General features: G+C 34.6%; 1 protein-coding gene and 1 long non-coding RNA gene across 4 annotated transcripts in view; both read left to right on the top strand.

Annotated features, from left to right (window-relative positions):
* Nucleotides 1-5224, top strand: part of LOC131157817 (probable protein phosphatase 2C 60) — a 96944-nt gene extending 91720 nt beyond the window's left edge. For all 3 annotated transcript variants that reach the window (XM_058112216.1, XM_058112217.1, XM_058112215.1), the window contains exons 10-11: nucleotides 4721-4775; nucleotides 4852-5224. In XM_058112216.1, coding sequence (XP_057968199.1) covers nucleotides 4721-4775; nucleotides 4852-5025 — 229 coding nt within the window. In that variant the 3' untranslated portion in view covers nucleotides 5026-5224. The remainder of the gene's footprint in view (nucleotides 1-4720; nucleotides 4776-4851) is intronic.
* A 1027-nt stretch (nucleotides 5225-6251) lies between these two features.
* On the top strand, nucleotides 6252-7543 carry LOC131158288 (uncharacterized). The gene is made up of 3 exons (XR_009137441.1): nucleotides 6252-6490; nucleotides 6593-6648; nucleotides 6931-7543. It is a non-coding gene; the product is annotated as an uncharacterized LOC131158288 (long non-coding RNA).
* Nucleotides 7544-15084: the final 7541 nt, after the last annotated feature.

The raw sequence follows: 15084 nt of genomic DNA, 5'->3' as shown, positions 1-15084 counted from the left end.
TCAATAAACGAGCTACAAGCCCTTTTATGGTTCACTCAAATGTATGAGGTCCCAGTAGGGACGTGTCCAAGTTGGGTTTCCGGTACTTTGTAACCTTTGTTGATGATTATTCAAGAATGACTTGGTTATATTTAATAAAAGATCATTTTGAGTTATTTCATGTAATTTGTGCCTTTTGTTATGAAATAAAGACTTAATTTGGTTTGCCAATTCAAATACTTCGAAGTGATAATGCTAAAGAGTTTTTCGGTGCACAATTCACTATTTATATGACTCAATTTGGTATTCTTCATCAATTGTCTTGTGCCTACACTTCTCAACAAAATGGGGCTTAGAGCAAAAAAATAAACATCTTCTTGAAATCAGTTGCACTTTACTTTATCAAATGCATGTACCTAAAGTGTTTTGGAGTGATGTTGTACTTGCTACGTGTTATCTGAACAACAAAATGCCATCCTATGTTCTTAGTGGTAAAATTCCCTACTCAATTCTCTTTACTAATTCACCTTTATTTTCTCTTCCCCATATATTTGGGTATGTGTCTGTTTTTCATCAACTAACTCCTGGGGTGTATAAGTTGGATCCTCGTGGTGTAAAATGTGTCTTCTGGGCTTCTCGTATACTCAAAAGGGATATCGTTGTTATAGTCTTGTTCTGCATCACTTCTTTTTTTCTGCCGATGTTACATTCCTTGAGTCTACACCTTACTACACCTAGTCACTGAGCACTTCTGAACTCAATGAGTCTCTTCCTTTGCCTAATATTCTAGATTCTACGTTGTTGTCCTTGCCCAACCAACCATCTGAGTTTCCATATTGTTCGAGTCCTTCTCATCGCCTTGATCATCCTAATTTGCAGGAACATTCATGACGGCGGCTCCAAGGAAGAGTCCCCGTCGGCTTCTACTACCACGCTTTTAGTTTCCTTGTCTAATGATCATACTTCTCATGATGTTAATCCTCCTATTGTTGTTCGAAAAGGTAAACGCACATGTACTCAACACTCCATTTCCAACTATGTTTCTTGTGACTACTTATCACCCTCCTATTATTGTGTTGTCACTGATCTATTATCTACTACCCTTCCTAAATATGTTTTGGAAGCCTTAGCCAATTTAGGTTGGAGGGATGCTATAGTTGACGAGATGAATGCTTTACATGACAATGGTACTTAGGACTTGGTACCTCTATGGTTGGTTGTCGCTAGGTTTACATTATGAAATTCAACTCGATGATTATGTGGCTCGTCTAAAGGCTCGTCTTGTTGCTAAGGGATACACTCAGGTGTATAGTCTAGATTATTCTGATTCTTTTTCTCTGGTTGCCAAACTTACATCAGTACGTCTGCTCATTGCCTTGGCTTCTACTTGCCACTGGCTTTTGCATCAGTTAGATGTAAAAAATGCATTCTTGCATGGTGACCTTGAGGAGGAGGTTTATATGGAGCAACCACCTGGTTTGTTGCTCAAGGGGAGTCAGGCTTAGTGTGTCGAGTCAAAACAGTCTCCTAGAGGTCATTTCAGTGTTGTAGTACTTGAGTTTGGTCTTCGACAGTGTGTTGTGGATCATTTCATGTTTTATTGTCATACTTCATCAGGTAGGATCCTTCTTGTTTATGTGGATGATATTGTTATTACAGGATGATGATGATGAAGGTATTCAAATTTTTTTCTACAAACTAAGTTTTAATCCAAAGATTTGGGACCGTTGAAATACTTCTTGGATATAAAAGTATTGTGATCTCGTATTGGAACTATTGTGTCACAAAGGAATTATGTTCTTGATCCGTTAGATTAAACTAGTTTGTTGGGATTTAAACCGGTTGATACACCCATGGATCCTAATAGCAAGTTAATGTCGGATATAGGTGATTTGCTACCTAATCCTGAACAATACCAGAGACTTGTTGGAAAGTTGAATTTTGAATTATCTCACAGTTACTCGGCCGGATATATCTTTTGCAACAAGTGTTGTAAGTCAATTTCTAGATTCTCCAAGGACAAGTCATTGGACGCAGTAATTCGTATCTTGAGATATCTTAAAGGTGCATCTGGGAGAGGTCTTTTATATTATGATCAGGGTCACACTTATATCCATGGATATACAAATGCAGATTGGGCTAGATTGCCTTCCAATCAGAGATCCGCCCCTGGGTACTATATCTTCGTTGGTGGTAATTTGGTTTCTTGGAAAAATAGAAATAAACTGTGGTGGCAAGGTCAAGTGCTGAATCAGAATATAGAGCTATGGCTCACACTACTTGTGAACTGGTTTGGTTGAAGAACATGTGGAAGAATTGGGTTTTCTGCATTCTCATCCTATGAAGTTGATGTGTGATAGTCAAGCTGCTCTTCATATTGCTTCCAATCCAGTCTTTCATGAGCAGACAAAGCACATTGAAATTGATTGCCACTTTGTTCGGGAGAAACTTGTGTAGAAGCTCATTACAATCACTTATGTGAAGTCGGACATGTAACTTGCTGATTTGTTTACCAAAGCGTTGGGGGGTGCTCGTGTTGGATTCATTTGTAACAAGCTAGGACCTTATGACATTTATGCTCCAACTTAAGGGGGGAGTGTTAGAGGTTATATATGTCTTTTAGTATTATTATTATTGAGTGTCTTAGTATGTTAATTAGTGAGAGTTAGTAACGGTATTATTGTCATTATAATGTATTTTAAATTTGTATTATAAATAGAGGGAGAGACCTATCTTCAAGTTAGGTCATTCATTTTTAATCAAATCTTAACAGTATCCTTATTGTCTTCCTACCAAGCTGTAATCCATGTCAAAATGGTAGTATCTTGGAAGGTCTAACAAATGGAGCTGTCCTTTCCTTCAATTGAACCTAAAATTATTAAGGAATAGGGTGAGCAACCACAAGCTTAGTAGACATTCCTAACTCCCCCTTATTCAAATATGGATTTCAATGCTTAACACAAAATTTCTTATATATATGCATGATCAAAAGGTGCACGAACACACTCTTTATTCAAGGCAATATGCATGAACACACTCTTTATTCTAGGCAATCTATTCAAAAGTGACCATCACAAAACATCCAAATAGCATGCATTTACACATATTTTTTCCCCAACATAGTAGTGCTATCCCAACTAAGTGCACATTTTATGTCAAACAAGTGCCAAATTCCAGCTTGGCCGACCACCACTTAGCGGAAATACTAACAAGTGCCAAACTCTAACTTGGCCAACCATCGCTTAATGTGGAAATACCCTCCGGAGGTTTAGGGCCTTTCACCCGAGGCTCAAATTCCACAATATCACAGCCACAACAACACATGGTGCCATCTATTTTACACACAACAATTCAACATATGCATATACAAGCTTTGCCATATCAAGTGATTAGAGATAACAAACTTAAATCTTCCTTATTAGGATTCAACTTTATATAAGTTTCTACCCTTTTTTCCTTTAAATACCCAAAATCCCTGAGTGAATAAATGAAAATTAAGAACACCTAGCTTGATTTTCAGCTTCTTCAACTAAGTCTAAGTTTCCCTCTGAATTGCAAAGTTCTCTCCCTCTCTCTCTCTATCTCTCTCTCTCTCTCTACAGAACTAGGGTTTTCAGCAAGAGTTTGTGGTATTCTTTTCTATGTTCAGGCTGCTCTGCAGGGTTGGAAAAATCAAGACAGCTGCTGGACACATGGCAGGATCGTAGCAGCTGGTGGCAACAGGGTAGCAGTGCTGACATCTGTGTGCTAGGTGTCTGCTGTTGGTTTTTCAGGACTGCCAGGTGGCTGCTGCTGGTTTGTAGTGCTGCCAGGTGTCACACCTGGTTTCAGCATGCCCCATCTTTTTTCTTTTTTTTTTTATTCTCTCGCTCTGCCCCAGCTCATATGCTATTTATGTTTTAGCTTGACCCTCATAATTTGCTTTCATCTAAGCCCCTCCTACCCACTAATAAGTCAAATGGAATTTCCAATATTAGTTAACACAACTCGATAAATGAATAACATGGCTAGTATGAACTTGTTTATTGCAAAACAAAGCAAGTCATGCTAATTTATCAAAGAATTTTAAATTTAACATGACCTAAAGGGCATGGTTAACTCAAAAAATACCCCCACTCATGCAACCTAATTACCAAAATAATATATTTTCTTCTAATAGGTGATTCACCTAGTTATTCCCTTCTCCATATATTTGGTTCAGCTTGTTTTCTTTTTCTTCCAAGCAGAAAGCAATAAGCTTACCGCTTCTTCTATTTTTTGCTTGCTCTTGGCCTTTAGTGAAAAAGGCCACTTACTGCTTTTAGTTTGCAAACAATTGATCTGGTGAATTTGACCACTGATTGGGGGCAGCTCTTCTGAAACTGCACCTTTTTCTATCCTGACCATTAAATAGGCACAATGAAATTCATACTTTTGAGTTCAGGGACTAGAATGGCCTTGCACATTCTGAAGAGGACATAATTCTCTGTAACCTCCTTTTAGTCCAAGCCCGTATACTGCAATCCTAAACTTAATTTCCACTTGTTGCATGCTGCCAAGATGCCAAAATCTGAGAGGTTCTAGTTTTAGAGCATCTGTCATATGTTTTATTGATAGATGAAAGGATAGCAGATACAACTAAAGGGCTCCAATAAATATTTCTCTTATTTAGCTGTATTATATTTCTATATCTAATTTTTGGAGCTGTCTCAATCGCAACTTCCATAAATTCCAACTAACAGTTTTTGGTGCTGGGTGCTAGGGATTGCATGTCAAGCCAACAGCTAGTTGACTATGTCGATGAACAGCTAAAATCAGTGAGTTTTGCAGACCTTTTAGAACATTATAGATTGTGGTGCATATAGGTGAAAAAATGGCTCACAAATCATGCAGGAAACCAAGCTTTCGACAGTGTGCGAGAGAGTGTTTGACCGGTGTTTGGCGCCTTCAGCTGGCGGCGAGGGATGCGACAACATGACCATGATCCTAGTGCAGTTTAGGAAGCCCATTTGTTCTAGTGCTCCTGCTGAGCAGCGCGCATCCGATCAAGAGCAAGCAGATACCTAATCAAAATGTTGCTGACCCTTTGCACGTGACACTGTTTCTGTTTCATTTGCAGCATAGTGTGCATGTAAGCAGTCTTCAATTACAAAATTGTGGATGCGTTTATTTTGTGGGTAGGGTCTGCCATGAATGGGAATGTATTTCCTTTTGGTATTGAGAAAAATTTATTGCCAAAAGAAAGAAGGAACAAATTATTATGCAATTCCTGGCCTCTGTTTTTCGGACACATGCAGATTCAAATCTTTGGAATTTGGAAAAGTACCTGCAGGAATTAGGACAATTAATTTTGATACTACTGAAAAAGGAAAAAAACTAAAAGGAAAAATGTCGATGACAACAATCGTTGTGCTGTAGAAGTGATATCCTATTCAATTGTATGTGGTCGAAAGGTACTTGGTACATTTTCCTGAAGAGGATTCCTGCTCTACCCATTCATGTCATTGGCATGTGGAAACCTCTTTTTGGTTGAAAATAGTTTTGTTATTTTTTTATTTTTAGTTTTTAAAGAATTGTTAAAAATTCATTTTTATTTTCTCAGTTTTGTGGTATTTGTGTGAAAAACAAGAAACTAATTAAAAAAAAAATGTTGAAACTGTTCACTTGTGGAAACTTGTGTTATTTTTATTTTTAAAAATAATAATTAAAAGGGTTACCTTGTTTTAAAATTTTCTAATTTTTGGTATAGAAAAGTTTTAAAATATTATTTGTTGTTTTGTAAAATTTAATATTCTTATATGACATTTGAAAAATTATAAAATAAGGTGTGATTTTATAATTAATTGAAAAATGTAGACATGAAAAATAAAAGTTGTTTTTTGCAACTGAAAAAATCTTTTGTGTTCTATCTTTTTAAGACAAATATTGAAAAATTAAAAAAAAAAAAAAAAACTTAACATTTTCTAAAAGATTAAAAATAAATTTTAATTTTTTACAACAGGTATTTTTTTCCCATAAGATTTTTAGTACTCAATTTCCCAATTGTAAAAACATCATTTATAATTTTTAAAATTGTATGTGAGGTTGTGATTGAGGACATAAATTTAAGTTCTATATTTGAATTTTTTGTTTGTGGATTTCGACGGATGAAATATCAGACATAAAGCTAGGAGTTGGAAAAAAAAATAGAGCCTAAATTATTAATGTGTAATGTTGTACTTAATGTCATATGCATCTTTTAAGGAAAGCGTGGTAGCAATCAAGGGTCTTCCCAGCCCCACTAAAAGTTTTAGATCTATTTTAAATCTCCTCTCTCTCTCTCTCTCTCTCTCTCTCTCTCTCTCTCTCTCTCTCTGAAATAGGGTTGCAAACAAACTAAGCCGCTCATTTCGGCTCCTGAGCAGTTCGGTCACAGACTCAATTGAGCTCTTTTATTTGGCTCGTCACTCTCTGTAGGGACCCAACGACAGCACAGGCGCAATGCAGCTCCACAATCCACTCTCTGTGACTGCATACACGGCCCACAGGTAAGGTAACTTGCAGCCTCTCTCTCTCTCTCTCTCTCTCTCTCTCTCGATTTTACTTTCTGCAAATCTGTAACAAATCATTTCTAAGTTTGCTATTTTTGTGGAAGATCATCAATTTTGAAGATCTGCTCTCTGGATTTTGTGTACGCAGCCAGCAAGTAAGGTCTCTTCTCTCTTTCTCCTTCTCTCTCTCCATTTTGCTCTATGCAAATCTATCATAAACATGTAGGGGTGGCAAAAGGGGTTGAATACGGGTCGGGTCATAAACGAACTGATATTAAAAATGTCACAATGTAAATCCTAATCAGCCCATTTAATAAGCTAGCGGATCACGAGTTATCTGTTTAAGAAATAAATTTATTTTTTAAAAAATACTTATTTTATTTATTAAATTTTTAAAAAATGTAAAATGTAAATAATAATAATAATAATAATAATAGTGCAGATCGACGCCGATCGGACTGAGTCTGAGAGAGCCGAGAGAGGGAGATTGACGCTGCATTGAGAGTGAGCCGAGACGAGAGGGAGAGTCGAAGACTGAGGGAGACTAAGAGTGAGAGGGAGGGGACGGCGTGCGGCGACACTACTAATGGAGAGTCGAGATCGTGAGAACCGAGAGAGTGAGAGTGAGAGTGAGAGTGAGAGTGAGGGGGACGGCGTGCGGCTGCGGCGACGACGACCTGCGGGCTGGGCTGCATGGGGTGCGGCGTGCGGGCGGCGTGCAGTGCTGGGAGCCTGGGCAGAGAGCAGTGGGCGTGTGGCCGTGACCGTGTGGCGTGGGTAAGATAGACGGCAAGAGATTAGGGTTTGGTTAAATGGGTATACATAGGTAAATAAACAGGTCACCCAGGTGACCCGAACCCAGGTGACCCATTTATAAAGGGGCGAATCATGGCTTGACCTGTTCATAAACGGCTTGAATTTCAAAGACCCAAATTTGTCTTAATGGGTCATGACCTGTTTTGTGAGGACTATAAAAATGGCAGGCTGGGTATAGCTCCAAAGAAGGAGAAAATTATATGGGGAAAGTAGCCCCAATATAATGTGTTTAATGTGTTTCTTTTGGTTCTTCTTCTGATTCTCTCTTTTATATCTTATGAAGCTTTCTTTTTTTCATTGGTCATTGTTACAGTTCGTTTGATCTGATTTAATTGCTTTTTATCCATTGCTCAATCAAATTCCTGGAAATTAGTTTTACTCTGTTAAGACAGTAGATCTGTATATCTAAGGGAATCCAAAATAGGGCTACAAACGAGCTTGAGCCCGAGCCCGAGCCAATAATTTTAATCCCGAGCTCAAGCCCGAGCCAATAATTTTTGTCCCTAGCCAATCTCAAGCCTGACTTCTCGCTTGAATAATGTTGAGCCTTAGCCCGTGCCGAGCCGAGACTGAACATGTTGAAGCTCGACTCAGTGCATTTGTAGGCCTACTTTAAAATAGGAGATTGAGTTTTTTCTCCGCATCCAAGTTTTGTTTTCTTTTTGTCCTCTCTCTCCTGTATACCCGACGAAGCGGACCAGGTCAGATAATCCGTGGTGGATTAAGCAGATTATTAGGTGAAAAAATCATAATCTATATTCGACTTATTTAAGTGATGGATTAATGATGGTTTGGGTCAGATAATTCATGGCGGATAGCCCACTATTATCAAACATAATTTTTTTATTATTTTATTAATAATTTATTTTGTGTCATAATAATTGAAGTTGTATACAATAATTTGCGATTAACTTGTATATTAACTTTTCTAATAACTATATCAACCGTTTCTACTAATTAACAACTTCTGATTCCTATAAGTAAAATTGTCGACATTAAAATATAAGAAATTAGTCTCAATCCAAATCAAAATAGAAACTCAAATCGTGTGTCTCTCTAAAATCTAAATGTCATTACTATTCTTAAGCCATGTGAGTTTCTTTAAACATAACTATTTTCAAAGCGTGTGAATCTCAAAATAAAACTGTTCTCAACAAACTAAGCAATCTCAATAAATCTCTTAACAACTTCAAAATCATATGAATGTAAATCTCTCTAATCAATTGTAATGTTTTCATTTATTACATCAAAGTCTTCTTCTCGTGTGCCTATCATGAAAGAATTCAAAACATAATTTATGGATCAAATAATATAAATAAAACTTATTAATTAGCATCTTGAAAGTGATAAGCTATCAAAGTGGGAAAAATATTTGCAAATAATTTATTCAACAATTTATTAACTACATAATTTTCAAAGATAAATAGAAGCACTGGTGTAGTAGTGTTTAAATAAAGTCGAACAAAGCAAGCCACACTAGATAAGCTACAACCTACTCTTTCACCTTAAGCAATATCTTCGTCAAGTTTTCCTTATCTATAAAATCTTCAACTGCATTCAAAAGTTAAAAGATAAATAAATGAATATTGCATAATACATAATAATTATAATAATGTAGAAATATAGTTAAATAAGCATACCCCCTCGACCATATAGCCAATCACGACTTAAAATGATAGTTTCAGCATTATCAGGCATAAGAGAATTATGTGACATATTTATCACTTTTCCTCCAATACTAAATGTCGATTCCAATGCAATGGTTGATATTAGAATTGATAAGATATCTCTTGCCATTCTAGAAAGAATTGGATACTTATATTCATGATTCTTCCACAAGTTCAAAATATTCAATTCTTTATCATAATCTACCATTAAAAAAACATTTCTAATTCTGATATTGAAGTTTCTTCTTTTTCTTTAGCAAATTATTTAAAATCCTAAAAACAAGTATATAAGAATGAAAATATTTAAAAAATTACAAATGTATAATAAAAGTAAAATGAAACTTGTACTTAAAAAGCATCTTTCTTTAGTGTCACATCAATGCATATTGTAATGTGTCATATGATCGGGATCATGACTAGTAGTTGCTTCAAAGGAAGGAATTTTCTTAGAAGTCGAAAGGGAGTGGTGCTTCACATATTCATCAAAAAGAGATTGCATCTCATGCTTGATATTGTTTACTTACTCTTTCCAAGACATTGGTTGGACTTCTTTTAAATAATAAGATACAAATTGCATCTTGAAACGAGGATCTAGAATAACAGACATTGCCAAAATTCTACTATAATGTGACCAATATTTGTCGAATTTCCCTTGCATTTCACTAGCCAAATCCCTTAAAAAAACATCATTACCAAATGTCGTATCAAGTAAAGTTACTTGTACCTTCCATATTCCTTGAAAATATAAATTTGTAATTGAATACGATGTCTTAGAAAAAGGATTTGTCGTATCATAGAAAACCTTCAAGAAACTAACAATTTTCTCAATTTCCTTCCATTCATTATCATTTGAGCAAAACTTGAAATTATTCTTACTAAACTTGAATTGGCAAATAGCATCGCTATAGTACAAAATACTTTCAAGCATAATATGAGTAGAATTACACTTAGTAGGATAATCTTGGCGAAATCCTCTCACACATGGCACCCTCACCTTTTGACAATGTTCATGAAATTTAAACTTTCGATGTTGTGAATGCTTCACATATTTGACATAATCTTGTACTTTGTCCACAACTAAATGAAATAATTTTATGTCATCTTGGACAATGAGATTTAATATATGAGTGTAACAACGAACATGAAAAAACTTTCCCTCCTCTATAAGCATTTTTCAACTTAAAATTAGACTTCAAAAACTTTATAAAGCAGTCATTGGATGTAACATTATCTAATAAAATGGAAAATATTTTTTTGTCTATACCCCAATTCACCAATAAGTCCATCACCTTGTTACTAGGTGTTAGACCAGTGTGTGGAGGAGGCATGTTTGAAAAACTCAACACTTTCTTTTGAAACTTCTAATTTTTATCCACAAAGTGTGCAATTAAACATAAATAGTCATCAATGTTTAATGAAGTCCATAAGCCTACGGTCAAAGAGATTTTACTAGAATTATTCAACAAAAGTCCATGGATATAGTCTTTTCTTTTGGAAAAAATCCTCATAACATCAGCTTTTGCAATATTTCTCGAAACAAATTTTGTATTTGGATTTAATTCTAAAACTCATTCATGAATTCCTTCATACTCAATAAGAGTAAATGGAAAATTTTGTCTCACAATTGTCATTGCCAACTTCCTACATTGTACAGTTTGATCAAGTTTTCTTGCATGCAAAGACAATTGCCCATCACCTTCATTAGCATTTGTTTCATATCATTATTTTTCTTACCCATGCATTTTTTTTTTTATATGACAATGTAAGTTTGAGGTCTCAGAGTTCTTACTATGGTAGAGATATTTCTAAAGACAATACTTACATTGAGCATATTGCTCATCTCCACCTTCAATCAACTCAAAATCTGTCCAAATATTAGATGTATTTTTCCTAACTCTTATAACCTATGGAATTATTTCCTTTGTGGGCTCTACGTTTAATAAATTTGGCATCTGAATTTCTTTTTCACTCATTTCATCATTTTGATCAACTACATTCGCTGAGACATTTTTTTCTAATCCTTCTAATGAATTGCAAAAAATAGAGAAATGAAACAAATAAAGGAAGAATGAACAAATAAGATTATACTTCAATCCATTCCACTACTATCTCAAGTTGTAAATATCATAAGAGTTGGTAGAGAGATCACATTAATTAACTCTAACTTTGTACAACCATGTTATGAACTGAAAATTTGAACTTTATTTAAAATAACTAAGCAATACCAGCTACAAAATGACAGAAAATTTGAACTTTATTTTGAGTTTGTGTAAAATTTAAAGACCAACATCATAAAAAAAGCAAAAGAACCAGAAATATCTCGCCCAAATAAATGGATAAAAAGGATCAAGCAAAACAAGGCATGCACACAAACCAATTATCCAAGAAAAGCAACTTTTGCACAAATTAAATAACCAACACAGAAAAGATTTTGCAAAATTAAACCAAAATATTTTGGTTTGCTCAATTCACCAGCCCAGCAGTGAGTTGTTGAACCTGTTCGATGATTTGCTCCTACTTTCTGGTGGGGAAGCTGTTTATTTTGGAGAACTCGAATGAGTCTAACTCCAATTAAAGTTTCAGAGTGAATTTTAAGTCTTGAATTTAAGATTGTGAAACAAATTTACGTCGCATTCCTTTTTTCAAATTCATACAATTTTAAATTTAATGATAAATTTTCATCCTTTTAATATGGAAAAGGTTTAAACAGATAAAAATCTAATTTTTCTTTGTGCTGACACAGTTCTTCGCTGATGCGGGATTCCCTTGCCCCATAAGAAAAAACCCTGTTGATCACTTACTGCGCTACATTTCTTTTGATTTTGACGCCATAAATGCAGCTCCAATGCAATCTCAAAAAGCTTGTGTATGTCAATGTCCAGTAACTGCTTAAATTAATTCCACACATTCTATGCATCTCTCATCAGTTTCAAATGAGTCGTCTTTTAAATTTTGTTAAAGGGTATTGGAGCATCATCAGATCCACAGTTCAGAGAGATGCTTGTTCAGAAGTATAAATGCTCTGAATATTCGATGAATGCAAGAATGATAACGCAATTCAAAAAACTCAAGCAAGGCAGATTGGGGCATGGAGTTAATCATGTTTGAGAGCTCCACAAACTTCATTCTAAAAAGTTCATCATTTTGCAAGAAAACATTTGAGGAGTTGGGGAAGGACGCACATGATATCATGATTGATCTACTATTGCAATGGAGAAGATTCATCAAGGCGAGGGTTTCACCTTCAAGGGGACTGCTGACTCGCGAGGCTGTGAAGGCGTGAAGCAGGCACCGGCGCAGCGGGCCAGCGGCGTAGTCACGGCCCGTCAAATTGAACGAAGAAAAATTTATGAACACTGAATCAATTGAATTTGAAATTGTAAAATTGAAAGCGTGCTGGGTCGGGAGGGCCTGGGCTAAGTGCTGAGTTGCCGCTTGGGTCTAGGTGGCTGGGTCAAGGTGGGTCACTGGGTGGGCTTTTTTTAAGCAGATTGGCTCGGATAAACTCGATCCCACCCGTTTAGGGGCAGATATGAAATTTAAAATTATATTCGACTTATTTAACAAGCGATTTGATTATAAGTCAGTTAAAGCAGGTCGGATTCAGTTCATATTAACATATTTGTATCCATTTTGCTAGGTCTACTCTCCCACTTCACTCTCACCTCTAATATTTATTTTTAAACCCCTCTCACTCTAATTCTAGGCTCAGTAAATTTTAAATTTTTTTTTTTTGAACTCCTCCCTTGCTTAATTTTTAGCCCCATTATATGTTTTTATTTATTTTTAAGACTCCTTAAAAATTTTTAAAAATACCCCCACTATGAATGGGTGCAACTAGAATAATCTTTTTTAAAAAATAAAAATAAATTGGTTCCAATTTAACCACTTTCCTTTCCAGTATTTTTATATTATAAAATTGATCTAAATCATTAGTGGCTGCTTTCTCTATCTTTTGTTTATATTTACATATACACAAAATTATATAATTAATTTAAATTTTATATTATTCAAAAATATAGAAATATATGCATTATAATACATTTCAATTTACATACATTAATAATTATAAAATTAATTTAAATTATCTTTAAAATTATAAAATTAATTCAAATTCAAATTATTAAAAGTAGGCATGGGGAAGCGCTATTTGTGTGTTCTTTTAAAAAATTTTATATTTATTTTGAGAAAACTATTGTAAAAGAAAATAATTAGGAGTTAAACAATATTTAAATTTATTTAAAGGAGTAGATATTAGGAATTATAAGAGCATTTTAGCATAGTTATGGATGGGCTTTAGGCAAAGACTTGAAATTTGAATTGTGTCATGCTTTTAAGAGTGTAGTTTTTTTTTTACATTAATATCCTTAATTATTAATTATTTAAAAAAATTATTTAAATAATAGTAAATTTGGCATTTGTGAAAAATGACACGGAAGAGGAAAAAACCTTTATAATATTAGAGAAACTATAAAATTATGTACACCATCTTACAACTACGTTTATATACATTAAAATTATAAGTGATTGAAATTATTTTCTGTTGAGAATTTCACTTGTGAGTTTGTCCCACATTGCAAAATTAGAGTGGATGATGGGTGCTTATATACATTTATAGACCCAAGACCCAATAAACTTAAGCTTTTGGGTCAAATTGGAGTTCACCCATGTGTATCAAGCCCACTCATGAGCTCCTCCGGGCCTAGCAAGTGGTATCAAAGCCGACAGTTTGTAACTCGAGGTGAGTAACATTGTAAAAGTCGAGACGTGAAGTTAATTCTTTGTTAACAGTTGAAGAGCTAAGTGTGTGACTAAGGCCAATAAGGATCATCTAGGTTGGGGATGTATCTGAATAGGGTCAAGATGTGAGGGGTAAGATTGGTTCAGAGACACGTGAAATGTAATTCGACGCACGTAAGGCGCTGGTGCTAAGGCCCACTTGAACAACTGTTGGGGAATTAGGCTTACTCCCATAAGAGAGATGATTTTTGTTCAAGGGGAAGCCAGTTGGAACTCACAAGTGAAGAGGAGATTGTTGAGAATTTGACTTGTGAGCTTGTCCCACATTACAAAATTAAAGTGGATGGTGGGCGCTTATATACATGGATAGACTCAAGACTCAATAAGCTTAAGCTTTTGGGTCAAATTGTTATTCACCCATGTGTATCAAGCCCACTCATGAGCTCCTCCGGTCTTAACATATTCAATATATACAATTCAATACAATATAGTTATTTTTACACTCTCCACCAAAAGTTTTTGATAACTGCTGTATATAAAAATTTTATATATATATATATATATATATAATTTTATGTATAAAAATATATAAACGTATATAAATTTAATAAGTGTTTCAACCACGCATGTGTCATAAAACAAGGTATTAAATTTTATTCTAATCTTAAAATTTTAAATTCTCGTTCAATATTAGTGCGGTCTATATCTGTCTTTTATTTTTCCAAATTAATTTCACTTAAAAAGAAAATTTATACCACCTTTATGTACATGTCTACAACATTTTTAAAATTCGATGTATTGTATATAAATATTATATTTTTCATATAAATTATTAATATTTGATAACATCTTTAAGGTTGTTGTTGTGTAATTAGGAGGTCATGAGTTCGAGTTGTGGAAACAGTTTCGTATAAAAATATAAGATAATATTGCATACTATAGATCCATTATGGTACGCTCATTTTTCGGATTCAACAGACGGGAGAACTTTACGCATCGGGCTGTTTTTTATTTTATTAGTGTGGGGCCGGGCGAGCCAATTTTTTTAGTACCTACTATTTCTGAATGATTGAAGGCGAGAAAGAGAGCAGAGGGGCCTACGGCCCTACACCTACCTTTTATAAAAAGAAGATTGAAATTGGGCAAGTTGGAGGAATGGAGGAACGTGAATGCTTGTCAGAGAAAACACTATCTAAAGAGATTGCTTTATCACAACGTACAATCATTCAGAAAAAAAACAATTAACTACTGAAAAAAGAAAAAGAATAATCTATTAATTTAAATTAATATTAAAAATTAAAAATATTAATTTAATTAATTATTTTATTTTAACATAAATTAATATGATAATCATATGGTGTAAATATCCAATA

This window comes from Malania oleifera, chromosome 6 (assembly GCF_029873635.1).
Source record: "Malania oleifera isolate guangnan ecotype guangnan chromosome 6, ASM2987363v1, whole genome shotgun sequence".
Taxonomy (NCBI): domain Eukaryota; kingdom Viridiplantae; phylum Streptophyta; class Magnoliopsida; order Santalales; family Ximeniaceae; genus Malania; species Malania oleifera.
Note: the sequence above shows the minus strand (reverse complement) of the source record. Positions and strands in the feature narration are given on the sequence as shown.